A 16,519-nucleotide genomic window follows, 5' to 3' on the forward strand; every position below is an offset into this window, starting at 1 on the left:
CAGGTTAATGAATAGATGACACATCATAATTATTTGAAGGATGCTATTCTAGTTTCCTTCAGAAATTGTCTTGGGATTGTTCCTTGCCAGGTTTGTTATCACTTTGGACTCACTTGCTTGGTATTGTATATGGCTTAATACAGTTGTTATATTAATTTCTTCCTAGCCAGAGCATACAACATGATCCAATAAGTTTTTCCTCACATTAAATATGAGGTTCCTAATAGGAAAGAAAAATCAAATAATCCTGCTGTATACAGTCTTGCTGATAAAGTTCAAGGGACAATACATCCAGCATAATATTTTTTGGCAGCAAATCATCTCCTGTAGGGGAAGTTGGAACTTGTTCCTGGCAGAGTTTGGAACAAAGGAAAGGAGAAAGACCTGAACCTGAATGACCTTCTTAGACAATTTAAAAGTAAAAAAAGGATGTCTGAGCCTGAAGTTTCTGCTGCTCTTACCTGAATACAGAAAGCTTGCTAAAAAACTGGATTTTAATTTTTTTACCTAGTCTGCTGTACTGTTGACCATTATTTATTCCATCATGGTTTCATCAGTGTTTCTAAAATAATATCCTATAATTACCAACTTGGTTTGTAGCTCTCTAATGGTAATAATACTTTTCTGTTATGGTTATTGTATCAGTTACTTAAAATCCCAGAATAGTCACTTCAGCTTCAGAAAGCTGAAAGTTATGTAACCACTAGATGGAGTCCAGTGAGCATATTTCAATATCAGAAATCCTGTTTATGGATTACAGTGTTAAAAGGGGTAGATGTTTTTGTGTCTCATGCTTAGCAATAAATGCTTATTTATTCAATTTAGATTGGCTTGGACAACTTCCCAGAGTTCTTTGGGTTGTTCTTGATATGTCTGTCCTCAATGTTGAGTTAAGTTTGAACATAAGGCACAGAACTGGCAGATCTTATTGCTCATCTGTGGATCAAAGTGTATTGTTACTCATGTAAGAATAAGGACCTGTGAGAAGACTGAGCTTTCTGCAGCTCTCACACATGAAGCCTAAAACTACTAGCTAAGATACTTAGCATTTTGCAACTAGCAGGGTTCTAAATCTGTGAGCATCTCTTCATCAGCACCTATGTGGTACCTGTCATACACGTACATGAGAGCTGAAATAGCATTTCTTAGATTGCTTCCTTTATGCCTCTTCACTTCTCTAAATATATAAAAGGCATAATAGACACAAAAAATACCTTGTCTAGGTAGGACAGACTAAATCTTGCTCCAGTTTTCATAATAATTTCCTTTTACTTTTGATGTGATCTTTGACATTTGTGACATCTTGTATACACATACATATGAGTGTATGTACATATATATATATACACATATATACACATGTATATATACACATATATACACATGTATATGTATATATATATATAATGATAAACTGCCTCTGGTCTTCAGCCTGGTGCTATACTCAGTATTTCTTATGTCATGTTAGCTTTTTGTTTCTGTTGGATGAAAATCTGTTCTTAAGGTCTTGCTGAGTACATAGATGATCAGTCAAAATTATTTGGAATTTAACCATGGTGTTCTCAAGACTACCTCTGGGCTAACTATACTGGCTTTCTTCTGAAGGCTGGAATTCTATTGGAGCTTTTATCTTTCTCTGTTTCAGTGGTTAGTGTGTGGCTATCCAGTGTGTCACCCCAAAATTATGGAAATGCACTGGCTGAAATGCAGATCTCTGGAAGTCACCTAGTGCAATCCCCTGCTCAAAACAGATCTGGTTAGAGCAGGTTGCTCAGAGACTGTGACAGTCTGGTTTTAATATCCACAAAGATGGAAATACTTTAACTCCAGCAGCTGTCAGTCTTCATGGTTAAAAAAAAGAAGTAAATAAATCCTTTTATGCAAGTGGAGTATTCTGTGTCAGTTTCCTCCAATTCTGTGACTATCTTCAAGAATAGTCTGGCTCTTCTCTCTAGCTTCCCATTAGCTATTGCAACAGCAATAAGATTTCCTTTTAGCCCTCACTTAAGGCTGAACTATATAAGATCTCTTAGATTTTTCTCATATGATACACCATGATGGCTCTCCATTAGACTCAGTCCAATATGTCAATATCTTTCTTGTACAGAGAAGCCTGTTCAGCATGTTCATCTTGCTGTTCAGCAGGATGTCATCCTTATCCACTCATCCAGACCACAGCGAGCTAATTGGTGTACAAGGATGCTCTGGGTGACTGTCAGAAGCATTCTTTTCCTAACAGTATTCAGTGTCCAATGCTATCTCCTAGTCCACAGCACCAACCATCACATCACAGAAGACAAACAGGCATAATTTGTCCTTGGCAAATCCGTGTGGTCTACTTGGAACTGATATACATCTCTTAATCTTTATATGTCAAGAAATTGCTTCCAGAAGGGTTTGCATCATTCCTAGAGATTGGAGTGAATCTGACCAGCTTCTAGTTTTCCATATTTTCTTTACCATTTCAAAGAGCAAATATGAAGATTACTAAAGATAATCCATACTCAAACACATCCTCTGCACTAGTTTTGACTAATCAAGTGCTTAAGAATTTTAAGAATTTAAAAATAAAACTCACTGTTGTGGCCACAAAGAAACTTTCAGCGTAGTTTATTCTTTCTCAAGAACTTCAAGAATTACTTCTTGAAGAGAATTAGCTGGTAAAACCCTTCTATGAAATCTGCATGCAGAAACAGATTTTTCAAAAGGAACCAGCACCTGAACTTTCTAGTCCTCTATGAACGCTTCTATTAAGTATGAAGTGTTTTGTATACACTTCTTTTTACTCTTGCAAGGCTATTGGATCTTCAGTTGTTTTCTGCAGCACAGCTTTTTCAGGCAGAAGTGAGTATGTTGCCTTTGAAATACTGTCATTGGCTTAAGGCACTCCAAAAATGCAAAGTGATGTTGGTTTTCACCTCTGGACTGAGGAGGCTTTAGGGCCCCATCTCTAGTGTTCTAAGTCAATATGCAGGCAGCTGCCAGATGAGAAGTAGTGCTCCACCTACAAATACTGTCATGTTTTGTGAAAAGCAGAATTCAGGCAGGATGTGTTGAGATCTCTAAGGAGCCAGACATTCGGTCATGTCAAGATGACATTAGTTTGGGGACTTAAAATGTCATGGACAACTTTGTAGGTTAAAATACAAGTACCTGCTTCTAATGTTTCAAGAGATTAAGGGTATTTTTGTGGCTCTTATGCTAGGGCTTAGGTGCTTGAATCCTCCCTGAAGTATGTTCTGTTGCAGATATCTTTATGAAGTGTTTTCCTTTAGTAGTGGCTTTTCTGAAGACAGAAGCATGTTTTGTAGTAACCCATTCAATTAGAAGGTCTCCCTAGTTTGACCTCTATCCTCTTAACTCGTCAGTTTCTGTCTAGAAGTCTCTAAGTTCTCATTTTGATAGTGAGAATTTTATAAGATGAGTTGAAGATTTTATATCAACCCAAGCTGATTCCCTAACCTTCCTATGTGTTAGACATTATCAAATGGAAACTTGTAAACATTGTTTAGAACTGTCTGATTGCTAACACGCATTTAATTTCTACCTGTGTCATTATGTTTTCTTGGAACTCATTTGGTTGTCAAAGGATTGCTTAATGTGTTGACTTGAAATCCTCTAGTTTCCAAATGCCAAGTGATTTTTGGTAATTTACTGTAATCAGAGGAGTGGTTAGGCCCTTAAAGCAACTTAGTTTTTTTGGAAGGAAACTAGAACTTATTACTTTTCCAAAAGAACATGTCACAAAAATACATGTTTCTGAACAATCTGAAGCTAACACAGCTAATTAATTTTCTTGTCCTCATGGTGCAGTCAGTACAGATTGAATATAGTATATAGCAGGGAGGAGCTTGTTGTTCCCCATACAAATGAGTGGTTTGGTTTAGGGGTGTAATATTTGCTATGTATCCTAACACAAATAGCTCATAAGTCTGCTTTCTGGTGTAGACACTTTTTCATAAACCAAGATAAGACAGGCACTGGTGTTGTGTCCTCCCTATAGCCTTGTATTCCTCCCTTCTACCCTCTACCTTATGGGAAAAGACCTTTCCATAACCCAGCCTCAGCTAAAGGTAGTTTACAGTGAGTAGTGTGCTGCTCATATGTACAGTCTTGGCTTGTTCATATATTGATTTGTTCTGCTTTGGTATTTTTACTATTGGATTAAGACTTTTACCTACCTTGGGCTGTCTTTTAGCTCTCTGCAGCAGGCAAAGTTCTGTCAGACCTTTGTAACAATTTTTCTGGCCTCCCATTTGTCTTGATTCCAGCCAGGACAGGGTTAATATTTGCAGTAACCAGGAGAGAGCGTGGTTCTTCTCTACCAGCTTATATCATTTTCTGGGAACAGGGAAAGGAGTCTCTTGCAGTGGGGGTAGTGTTATGGTGGTTCTGGTATTTACCAGGGGTGAGCAATTGTGTGAATTGTTCACCTCTTTCTTGTACACTGTTATTAGTATTGCTGCTGTTACTGTGTTTTCTTATTTAATTGCTGTTTCCAGTAAATTGTTCCTATCTCAGCCTGTGATCTTTACCTTTTATGCCTCCAGTTTTCTTCTCCAGCCACGCACATCATGGAAGAGCAGGGGCCAGTGAATGAGGAGTGCATGGTTTCGAGTGTTTCAGTGAGAACATTAAATTGGGGAATACCTCTACTGAACCATGACACCATTTCACTTTGTGATACTGAAGTGAATAATAATGCATTGTACTGCACTGCTACCTGGATGATCACTGTGCAACATGGTTGTGCATTACAATTCAAGGAATCTCCTTAATGAAGCTGGAAACTTCCACTTTGCACCAAATTAATAAAAAGACTGCTCCCTGTGGTTTCTTCCCACTCCTCATGTCCCCATAATTATTTCCCTTTCAAGCTGTATTTGGAATCACAGAATCAGAGAATAAGCTGAGTTGAATGGGACACAAGAATCATCAAGTGTGACTCCTGGCCCTGCAAAGGACCATGTACTGAGAGCATTGTCCAATCACTTCTTGAACTCTGTGGGGCTGGTGCTGTGACCCCTTCCGTGGGGAGCCTTTTCCAGTGCCCAGACACCCTCTGGGTGAAGAACCTTTTTCTAATATCCAACCTAAACCTCCCCTGACACAACTTCAGACCATTCTTTCAGCCCTGTCATTGGTCACCAGAGAGAAGAGATCAGTGTCTGCCCCTCCCCTTCCCCTCATGAGGAAGGTGTAGACTGATAAAGATGATTTTCATAGTGGTGTTACCATCATGTTGATGCATGTCAGTTTCAGTTGTTGTTTTTAAAATACTTTAGAAACGTGATGTTAAATTTATTCAAGATACAATTGCAATTAAATTTTCTCATAATTGGTTTTGAATTAGAACACCTCCCAGGGTCATTTCCAACCTGAGTTACGCTATGGTGTTTGTCTTTTAAAATTAAATTTTTTTGTCTTCTTGTTTCTCTGTAACCTACCTAGCATTTTACAAGTAAGGTGATTTTCTAGACACTTGGAAGAGCTGTCTAGTGCATGATAAGTTTTTGTTAACTGACCTGTTTTTCTCATACTCTCTTAAGGCGTAAGCTACTTTTTTTTTTTTTTCCCTAGAGTCGTTTGCTATTATGAAGTCTTTGAAATTGCATGGAAAACCCTCTAAATAGTGCTTCCTTTTAATGATCTCTTAACTTTTGATACCATGTTTATAACCTGGACTTTGTCAGATCTCTGTAATCCTACATTTCAAATGGGAATGAAGTGAGCATCTGCACTAGAAACAGTTAACTTGAATGTATTTTTGGATAATGCCTTCTGTGATAATTCCCATGACTGTTTTCCCTTGCATGTTTGCAAGGATGTCTTTATCTAGCCTTAGTGAATGGAGCACTGCATTTCCCTCACTGACCTACTTCTTCTTTTCAAGGAGGGTAGGATAGGTAGGGAGATGTTGCTGTGCAAGGTTCATGGTTATGTATGAAGATTCTCTGTCCTTTGTAGTAGAATTTACGCTGAATTCTTTGCCATGACCTTCTTTGTTCTCCCCTTTGATAAATCTATTCATTATTAGCAGAACTGCCTTAAAACAACTGGTATTTCTCCCACTATGAGAAAATGGTCTAACTTCTGCCTTTATGAATATGGGACTGATGGGGACTACTTGGATCACTGTCAAATATTGTTGGGTTTTTTATTGATGTGTCTGCAAGTAACTCTACTTTATCTAGGTTAGAAATGTAGTAAGAAGCATACTGATACGTTTTAGCTAGGCAGATGTTAGGGAAAAATGCTATTAAGTCTGAAATATTTCTTGTGAACTATCATTATAGCTTGCAAATATTTCCTTGAGAAGAAAAATTTGCATGGGGACAAATCTGAATCTGTTTATTCTCTCCCTCCATGCTTTTAATTTAGCTTGTTTTAACTCCAGTGTAACAATTGTGATTTTGTAAGATCACTTTTTCGTCCAGTTTTACAATTTGGTAAGTAAATAAGTAAATACACCTCAGTGCTTTCAGTTTAGAAGAAATATAAAACTTACCAGTGTTCTCTGTCTAGGTGATACAGCACTCTTGTGATGTGGATTGGGACAGTTATTTTTTGCAAATTGCTTGCCTTTAAAAGTAGTTTTAAAAAATTAACATTTCTTCTCTGTGTCAGTTAAAGATGTTTATGTACTTGTACGACAGATACTGGTGCAGTATGTGAACTAGTGTCCTGTAGTGATAAATTCAGCCAGTAAAGGTGTGAGTCACTATGAAACCAAGAAGTGTATGTATTTTAAATTTTGTTCTGTATTTTTGTTTTAGAGGTGGATGTTGATCTGAACTAGATAGTATTTCTTTTTTTTTTTTTTTTCCTTTTCTTTTACTACTATTGCTTGTTTGCAATAAAGGACTAATAAATTCAGCTTTTGGCAGGTGTGAATTGACAGATCACTTTGCATGCAAGAAAGAAAGGGAAAAGTGAAGAGAGTCTTCAGCTCCCTTGTGGTTTTCCTGAACTGATAATAGCATGCTCTGACATACAGATTTGATTGAAAGAAGTGTATATAGCATGCTGTTTTCTTTGCATAGCAGCAGTGATTTAAGAATTCCCCCTTCATATTTTCAGTTTTTTATATTGCAGCTTTTTGTTTCAGACATTAAAAAGCACATATAGGTCAAGTAAAGAAGTGTTTGCCAGTACGAACTCTGTGCTAAGCATTCTGGGAGACTGCTTTCTTGCAGCAGATGAGGATTCTTTGTGGCTGGCAGCAGAAACTGCAGCAGTATCTTTGCAGTTTCCTTTCATCTTTGATTATGTTCTAAGGATCTCTGAGTATAGAAGCTCTTTCCATAACCCCTTGGAATATCTTTTCATCTCTGTGGTGGAGTACAGCACGTGCAGAAAGCCTCCTATCTTCTACAGCTGAGGTATCCTTTGCTTTTCATCGCCCTCTGATTTTTTGTCTTCAGCGGCTGGATTTTGGCAGTATTTGGCTTAAGCAAATAGGATTACATTTCAGTAGCTGATGGTTTCTAGTCGAGGAACATACTAAATGTGGGACATAATGAGGATTGTACAAAGAAATATTTCTGCAAAGCACAGGAAAATTACTCAAGTCGAGCAACGGAAGAAGACATTCTGCAAATGCAATCAGAGCTGCTAGAAATGCAAAATTCAACAGATTGGGAATGGGTTGCACGACAAGTGTGATTCTGTTTAAAGGCATTCGTACAGTTTTTGAGAGAAACTGTGGTTACATATGCAAACAGCAAGGGGAAAACAATGCCCTTGAATACACAGCATTCAGCTTGCCAGATGAAGATTCAGAAATATTGATTCATTCATTCCTGGTAAATAAAAACTTATTTCATTAATACTTTTATCTGCTAATTGAAAGCTAAACTAAAACCAGAATAGCATGTTTATTTAACGTCTGCTATGTACAGACATGGATCTATATCTTGTCCTGATATTGTAGGATGTTAATGCACGTATGTGGCATGTTATGTATGTGTGCATGCAGCTTAAATGTTAAAGCTTAAGATTCATATTCCTTATATCATTTAGATTTGTACTGATAGCTCTGAAGAGTTTCCACTCTGTAATTGTTAGAGAGGATTGTCTGCTGTTAGATCTTTCTAAACATACTCTTGGAATGTATTTGGCACTTGTACTGAGGAACAACTGATGATTATGTTATTTGAAAAAACTAAGGAAGGCATTGTTGAGGAAACAGTAACCCAGCATTTAAGGTTTATTTTTTCCTTATGGATTTGAGTTTATTTTTTTTTCTCTGAAGCTGTTTAACTGTTCTATTTCTGTTTAACTTACTGAAAGGGATACAGGAGCATTCTAGAAGGAAAAAAAAAAAAATCATTAAAGGGAGCAATAACTGCTTCCTGGACCTGCTTTGCTTTCAAAGGCTTTTTAGGTGTTTTCTGATGCAAAGAAACCAGGCTTTAAAGTGAGACTGTGGTCTTTGTACCCCTCAGGTTAATGACATGTTTGTGGTCAGGTGTATTACATTTAGGCTTGAGGGGGTGGAATTGCAAGAGCTAACTAATGTGCATGGCTTCCTTCACAATTGGGCTAGTTAAGGATTTAAATATTAATTCAAAGCAATTTGAGTTTACTTGCTAATTGCTTTGTCACTGGCTCAGTAGTTGGGATAAGAGGGGCGTGGTACACTGAAATAGCTGGACGGATTTTGAGCTTGTTATCTTGCTGGCATACCCATGCTGTGCAACTGCAGCTACGGAAAGTCTCTGGAAATTTCATAAAGCTTTTGTTGCTTTTGTGCTGTTTTTTTTGCTAAACTGAAATTTAAGGGATTAAAAAAAAGGTGTGTGGTTGCACATATGTGCAGGTCTGTGTATGGGCACATGTGTATATGTGTGCACACATACATGTATATTTCTGTATGTGGATACACACAAGCTTCTAGGAGAGAACACAGAATAATCTGAACTGTCCTCAGATGCTTAAAATAACTTACAGTATGTATCTTGCCCTTCATGATAGCATTGCATTTGCTTAATATGATTTGATATTACAAATAAAATGGCTTCCTCTGGGTATTAGAAGCCTTTTTACACTGTTAGCCATTTTTAAGTTAGCTTCATACAGAATATTGTTAGACATTTGTTAAATTCTGTATAATAAATACTTTCAATAACTTTGGTAACCCGTTGAATTTAAGACCTAACACCCTTACTGGCCTGGAATTCTGCATATAGTTAGGTGAGTGAATGAAGAAATATTTCTTTTTTTTAAATGTAATATGTAATGTAACTTGTAGTATGCAATGAATTTTTTTTGTATATATTTCTTCGTTGTTTCACATGGTCCTGTTCCAGCAATAATTTTTCTTTAATTTAGTCCTACAGAATTGGTACAAACTAGCAATATTAAGCACAAAATATGCTTAATCTGTCATTTATAACTGAAGTTCCACATCTGTCTCCTTGGGGGTTGGATTTTTCCCAACTCCAAAATGTCTGGATGCTTTTAAATAATGTTTTGTTTTTTGTTTTTTTTACATTTTCCTTTGGCTTTGCTAGCTTGGTTTAACTGGAAGTAGTGGATTAAGATATTTTCCTGGGATAAGTACCTGAAGGTTTGTTTGCAGGAATGTGCGGAATCAAGGGGTCAGAATTCCTGAATGAACTTCCTGTTCATTGTACTGGGCCAGTGTGGTCCATAAGAATAAAAGTCAGGGTTTTACAAGAGAGAAACAGGACTTTTTTTAAAGGTCATGCACTTGATAATCAGAGCTGGCTCTGAGTATTGCTTTCTCAGGTGTTGTCTGAGGCTGGGGAGCAGTTGCTACAGACTTACCCCTGAAGAGTGGAAAGTAGAATTCTCTGAAGAATGGGAAGAAGGGGAAAGATGCTGTAATCCTGGCAACAATGACAAGTGATTTTGTGGAACTCATAGAAGTATCTAAGACTTATATCTCTTAAATTACAAGATGTCTGTACTCCTTGCTATGAAAGCTAGCTTCATAGCTTCTTTCCCTTTCCAAAGTGGTGTCTTTCTGGGGGATAAATTTTGTTGCTCCTCACCAAGAAGCTGTACATTGAGGTGAAGGCTCCAGGAATCTTATCTCTGAAGAGAGCCTGTATGGCCAGGACCAAAAGAGTGACACCAAAAACAGTGTCACTTGCTTGTGTTGTTTTTTATTTTGGTGATTGTTGCAACAGATGCAAGTGGGTGTGTGGTTTCACCTCTTTGTCTGTGCTGTAACACATATCTGAGCTGCAATGTCTTAGCTTAGCCTATTTGGCTGTACCTCCTATCAGATCTGTTTAGCCACTTTGGATCAAATATCTCCTGATACAGAGCTATTGTCAAAACACCAATGGATTTCAGGGAGTCCTTTCATTTAACAACAAATTGATCCTCTTGTAAAATCAGTGTTGAAAACCTGAAAATTTCCAGTGGACAGGAAACTCTTGGGAAGTAGCTTCCCTTGAAGGAAAAATCACGTCCTCTGAGAAGAAAATAAGGGGGCAGAGGGAGTTGATTTAGCATATGGTTCTCTTATTTACCCTTTAACCCAGAAGTCAGGAGGTTAAATCTAAAGCCTAGTTAAATCTAATTACAGTTTTGTCTTAAGAGGGCCTGCTCTTTTGATTGCTTGAAGGAAAGATGAAATAAAGCCCATGAGAGAATGTCTTCTCAGGAGTACAGTTTATTTCTGTCCATCTCATGTCATTCAAACTTGCAATGAAAATGCTATATCTTAGCTTCAGGAACATTTCTAAACGAACACTTTGTATTGCTAGAACACATAGGGTCTCGCGCCTAGATCTCATAGGGTCTTTAGGTCCACATGGGTAAGGATCTTTATTTTAATAAAGGATTATAAATTTAGTTCGAGATGCTGTTAAAAGTTGCATTGAAATTAATTAAATTTTATTTTCCCCAAATGCCTATCTTGGGCATATTTATTTTTGGCAAGTGTTGAGAAAGCACTTTAATGTGCTTAATTTTGTTGTAAATTGAAGGATATAGTTTCAGAATACTAGCTTGGATGCCTGTTTACTTTACTTAATTTGTCTTAATTTTCCTGTGATTTTAAAAAAAAATAATTCTCAGAATGATATTGTATGTTATTTCTTTTTATATTCAATTTTTTTTATTATTTTTAATTTTTTTTTATGGTGTCACTGTGTAAGCAAACATTTTCTCAGAGTCAGATGTAAATGTACAAGTTAGGTCCTAGACAGTTTTTTTGGGTGGATGACAAAGGTGGAAAATGAGCAAGGGTGAATGATCTGATGATAACAGAATTAGCAAAATTTAAAAAATGTGAGGCTTGCTAACAAGCCCATTGAAATATTCAATGATGGAAGAAGCTGGAGTGAGTAAACTACCAGCATCTGTGGAAGAGATAGAAAATTCTGAAGTGAGACAGACTGGGCTGAAGGACATGAACTTTTTTTTTTTTTTATATGTATATTTGTCTGAAAATTGTGGAAAACAACTCCTTTTTTTTCCATGCTTGAAATGCATTCTGTTCAGTTTGCTTCTAATGGCCCTGTCAGTGCTGCCATTTCTCTCATTAAGCTTTAGAACCTTGTAGTTTGGTAAATGTACTTAAGGTAGTATGATACCTGTAGCTTGTGCAAGATGGGGCCTAATAATTTTAAGTAGTCTTTAAATTTATGTCTGGTGTGGAAAACAGTTGTTACTTATGTTGTGCTTACACAATTTCTGAGAAGAAAGGTGGGGCATTTTGAAATAGTACATGTACAGCTTTTAATAGGGTAGATTTAGGTGTTAGCTGGAAACAGAACCTGCTACATTTCAGTAGCTGCAGTGTCTTGTCTGTCACCAGTAGACTTGACAGCAGCGTCATCATTAGGTGTTCCTGAGTTTTTTGGTGTCTGCTTTTCCTGTGCTGCTCATGAGTCATTTGGTTTATTAATAAACTGTGACATCTTTAAGAGACACCAAAGTCTGGGCATGTGGGAAGATTGACTAATGACAGCAGTGAGCTACATCATTCTGGAAATAACACTGCAGAAGACATTCAAGTTGCAGATTTTAATTTCAAAATTAACTATATACATGTATATTTTTTAAAAAAAGATTCTCCTTAATTTTTGTTGTGTTTGAAATAAACTTTAAAGCCTTTATTTACTGAACAGATTATATTGTGTTCTTGCTATCTGAATTTGCAAATTAATATCAGCTTGTTTATATGAGGTAGAAAGATTTAGTAGAAATAAAATAGAAATATGAAAAAGGAGAGAGTTCTAAGGAAGTAATTGTGCTGAGTAAATGGAAGTTATTTTATTTTAATATGCTCAAACAGCTTATTCTGCAATTCTGTAATGGTGGGCAGACAATTTGTATGGGTTAATCTGTTGTTACACTCCCATAGCTTGCTTCAACTTGTAACTGTATTATGAGTGGCTTTTATTCATGAGCAACAGGAGCATTAGGCTTCATTAGGCCTCTTAATGAGGAAGAAACAGTTATGTAGGAGTACAGCATCTAACTGTGGCATGGGTTTTTTTCCTATTGAAAAAATGGAAATGGTCATTGAATTAGAGCACTTCTATTATCTTCTTTCATCTTACTGCTCTGGCTAAATGAAAACCTGGCATCTGATGTTCTGGCTTGTAATTTTGGCTAAATCTCCTGATGGTTTCTGTAGACTTCTTTTATTTTGACCTTTCATTAGATTCCTTTGGGAAGAATGCTTGAATGTCCATCTCCTCATATACCTCTGCCCTCTCAGCAGGGGAAATTGCAGCACACATTCACCAAGCACGTAGTACCTACATCAAATGCACGTCTTTGAAAGATGCATGAGAGGACTATCAGAAACAGGTTGGCAAACACTCAGTGCACTGGCATGCAGAAGATAAGATTAAGCACTTTATCTTCAGGAAAACAATCTTTAGGCCTGGCGTAAATTCAGGATAGTCGGTCAAGTCTACATGTGTAAACCATCATTCATCCATGATAATATATGTTGGACTAGCACAAGAAGATATCCAACCCAAAAATCTGGCACCAGTTTACATCCAAGTGGAACACAAGTTCCCTTCAAATGGAGCAGGAGGGTATCTTGTGCTGAAAGAAGTGAAAATGTGTGGAGCTAAAAAAACCCTGAAGAACACCACAACCCCATCAAACAAACAAACAAAAACGACCAAATAAAAATCAAATAAACAAAAAAAACCCCAAGCCTCATAAAAACTCCCTCATCCCTAAAAACCCAATAAAAAACCCTCTTAGAACCTCCCTGTAAAGTTTTATATGAATTTAAGGAATGAAAAGAAAGCTTCTGTGGTGGAGAAGCTGCATAGGTGGGGTTTTTAAGATTAGAGTCTAGACTTAATGAGCATGAGGGCAGGCATCCACATCTCTTCCTCTCTCTCGATTAATACTTCTCTCTACTTGCTTTAGGAACAGCCTGAAGTGCTCATTTGACTCACCTATAGATGTAGGTACCCTATAATGTCATGAGATTAAATGCAATTAAAGTAAATCATAGAATCGTGGAATTGTTTGGTTTGGAAGGGACACCTTTCCCTAACAGGTTCTTCAGAGTCCCATCCAACCTGGCCTTGAACACCTCCAGGCATGGAGCATCCAAACTTGTCTGGGCAACCTGTGTCAGGGCCTCACCACCCTTGCACTAGTGAAGTTTTTGGTAATATTTAATCAAAACCAACCCTCCTTCAGTTTAAAACATTCCCCCATCCCTATAGGCTCTTGCAAAAAGTCCCTCTCCAGCCCCATCGTTGGCCCCCTTTAGGTACTGGAAGGCTGCTCTAAGGTCTCCCTGGAGCCTTCTTTCATTGATGCAACCTACTCATGATTGAGATCTCTTCTGTGTAGTATCTCAGCATCTCTGTCCTATCCAGGCTACTCAACTCTCTCACTAAAAATAGTGTTTTGCGAGTAATTTCACTGGCAAAGCAAAATTAAAGATTGTATCATTCATACTGATTTAGAGATACCTCTGCAAAGAGGGGTTGTTGTTCTTGTTACAAAATAGGCTTATTTCTTGCCTTGCCAAAGATGAATGTGAAGAGTTGCCTAATGTGTAGCACACTCATATCTGTGTCTTGCACATTTTCTTTTCTCACCCGTTTCCAATTGAAAATGTTCTTATTGGTAGGACTGCAAATTTCACGTTTGCAGTGTTTGCCATAGAAGGAGTCTTCCTGAGTTTTGTATGACTTTTTCTGTTTCATCTGAATGTAGCCTGGATAGCAGGGAATTGCCAGGTGAATTGCACGCTGCATTCCATCTGCTATCAGCCATTTTCTTGAACTTGTGAATGTGTTTTTCCAGGGAAGCACTTATCTGTAGGTCACTTATGAAACTTGGCAGCATTAAGATAGGTATAGCTGCAACACTGAATCTTCCACTGACTTGTGAAATGTTAGCCTTGAATACAGCTGCAAGGCAGGCTGCCAAGTGTGGGAGGGCAGTGCTGGAATATTTTGTACTAATACAGATGAGAGCAAGAAGTACTGGCTTTTAATGGTTCTTGTCACTCTGCTAAAGTGGGTCCATATTTTCAGATTTTCATATTTTACTACCTTAAAAAACCAGCCTAAACCAAAAACAACCAACCAAAAAACCCAACCCCCAAAGCCCTAGCAAAACAATGGATCAACCTCCATCCAGTTATCCACCCTTCTCATTTTTGAATTATTTTTTAAGAGATGCTGTGAGTTGCCAGGGAATTTAGAGCCACAAAGTAGAGAGTGTAGCCACAGAACAGTAGAACAGGTATAGGGTTTTGGCAAATAATATCAAATCCTTCTGTTTTCCTATATACATATGTATAGGATATGCAAACCTGCAGTAATATTATTCCTTCTTCTCTTGCTTCACCCCCTTCAGCTGCTACAGGTTAAGAACAGTTCTTTCCTTAGAGTATCTTACAGAGGCAAGTTTGATAGCTGTAATTACAGCTAGTAGGTTTACTGATCTTGATGCAGACTTTAAGTAGGACTTGAAGGAAAAGGGCCATCAAACCAAACTACTCAGATTTTAAGTTGTTCCTACAGGGAGTCTGGGTAGTCATCTTTTCTTCCACTAAAGTTCAAAGGAAATTCTCATATACTGCCTGTTCCCTTACCGTAACTTGCTATTTATTATGTGATATTGTCATTAGCTAAACAAGTTCTTACAGTGAGAAGTGATTTGAAAGAATAAGTGTATGTGAAGAACTTTTCTTTTGGGCAGAAATTAGCTGGATGAATCACTGGAGTCTGCCAGAGATGCTGAGAATTTTGTACCTATGTAATTTTGTAATTACTTAGGCTGTTCCTTAGGCATGTATGATGCAAGACAGGAGACAAATATTTGGCTGTTAGAAGTGGTGTGAAAACTACTGTTGCTAAAGGTATACCACATGAAGTCCTTCAAGCCACTATGTTTGTAAAAAGATGAATCGCATTTCTATAATAATGTGAGTTATTTTGCAGATAAGTCTCTAGCTGGTAATTTCCCACAGTTTTGGGAGCCATGTTAGGAATGCAGTCAGCTTTTGTACAGTGACATTTTTGTGTGTGTATTGTTTTCCTGGATTTTCTGTTGATAGTTATTGAGGTAACTAACTGACTGATGCAACAAATTGAGTACTTTTTTTTTAAATTGCATTTTAGGAGGCTAAAACTACGTGTCACGTAACAAGACGATAAAAGTTTCATCAAGTCTTAAAGTTCTGGTTTTAATCTTTCACTTTTTGAATTTTAATATGTTATTGGTAAATTGTTTCAATACACTACTTTCTTAAAGTAGCTTAAGTATTTTGACTCTGTGATGCCTGGATAAACGCTGTCTCTTGGGATTTTGGACAGTTGGTTTGCTTTGATATTTTTGCTGTGTTTTTTTTGTTTGTTTTTTCCCTCAAGTATTTTTAAATGAATTAAATTCTTGAGGCAATCACTAAGTCCTCAGCAGAAAATAAATGTTGGAGGTACACATCAATTTGGCAGTTAAGGTCTCTTAAATGCAGGATACAGTTCCAGAGGTACTGACTTACACTTAAGTTTTTGTTAAATGAAAGAACCTCTTCTAAACAATATATCTGTGAGTGAAATGCAAGCTAGATTAGTCATTTGTAAGGAAAAATAACTTCTATATCTTTAAGCTGATGTTATAAAAATGTTAGCCTGTTGGCCTTCTTTTTGTCCCTCATCATGTTTTGAGAAGAATAGGAAGAATGGCAGGGAAAGTCACATCTATACTGAATTAAAGTAATCCAGATGCATTCAGGAGAAGTACCTGAAAAGAGTGAAATAATATTGCCATTTAGAAGAAGAATCCTTTGTTAAATTTAGCAGAAGAAACACTATTTACAATGTATATAAATGTTAAATCTTTATTAATGTGAGTGTTCAGAAATGCCTTTTGCATAATAAGGTTGTGCATTTCTGGTTGCAGTTAAGTATAATTGCAGACCATCTCAATGAAACAAATTCCTGTTTGGCAGCTGCATCCTCAAGTAATGGTGTAATTTAGTCTAAGCTGTTCTGTGCTTCCGTTCTCTGAAAACAAAGGGGGCTGGTGCAAAATAAAAAGT

At 37.1% G+C, this 16,519-nt stretch overlaps 1 protein-coding gene across 8 annotated transcripts in view; it reads left to right on the plus strand.

Annotated features, from left to right (window-relative positions):
• DOCK9 (dedicator of cytokinesis 9) overlaps positions 1-16,519 on the plus strand; it is a 110,974-nt gene that overhangs the window by 10,603 nt on the left and 83,852 nt on the right. For 2 of the 8 annotated variants that reach the window (XM_086880822.1, XM_023947855.2), the window contains exon 1: positions 7,168-7,805. The exons of 4 other annotated variants lie outside the window; for them this stretch is intronic. In XM_086880822.1, coding sequence (XP_086736948.1) covers positions 7,644-7,805 — 162 coding nt within the window. In that variant the 5' untranslated portion in view covers positions 7,168-7,643. Of the gene's footprint in view, positions 1-7,147; positions 7,806-16,519 lie in introns of those variants that run through there. 2 more of the 8 variants (XM_023947812.2, XM_086880827.1) reach the window with 2 other exon arrangements.

Source organism: Cyanistes caeruleus, chromosome 3, assembly GCF_971803275.1.
Source record: "Cyanistes caeruleus chromosome 3, bCyaCae1.hap1.1, whole genome shotgun sequence".
Taxonomy (NCBI): Eukaryota; Metazoa; Chordata; class Aves; order Passeriformes; family Paridae; genus Cyanistes; species Cyanistes caeruleus.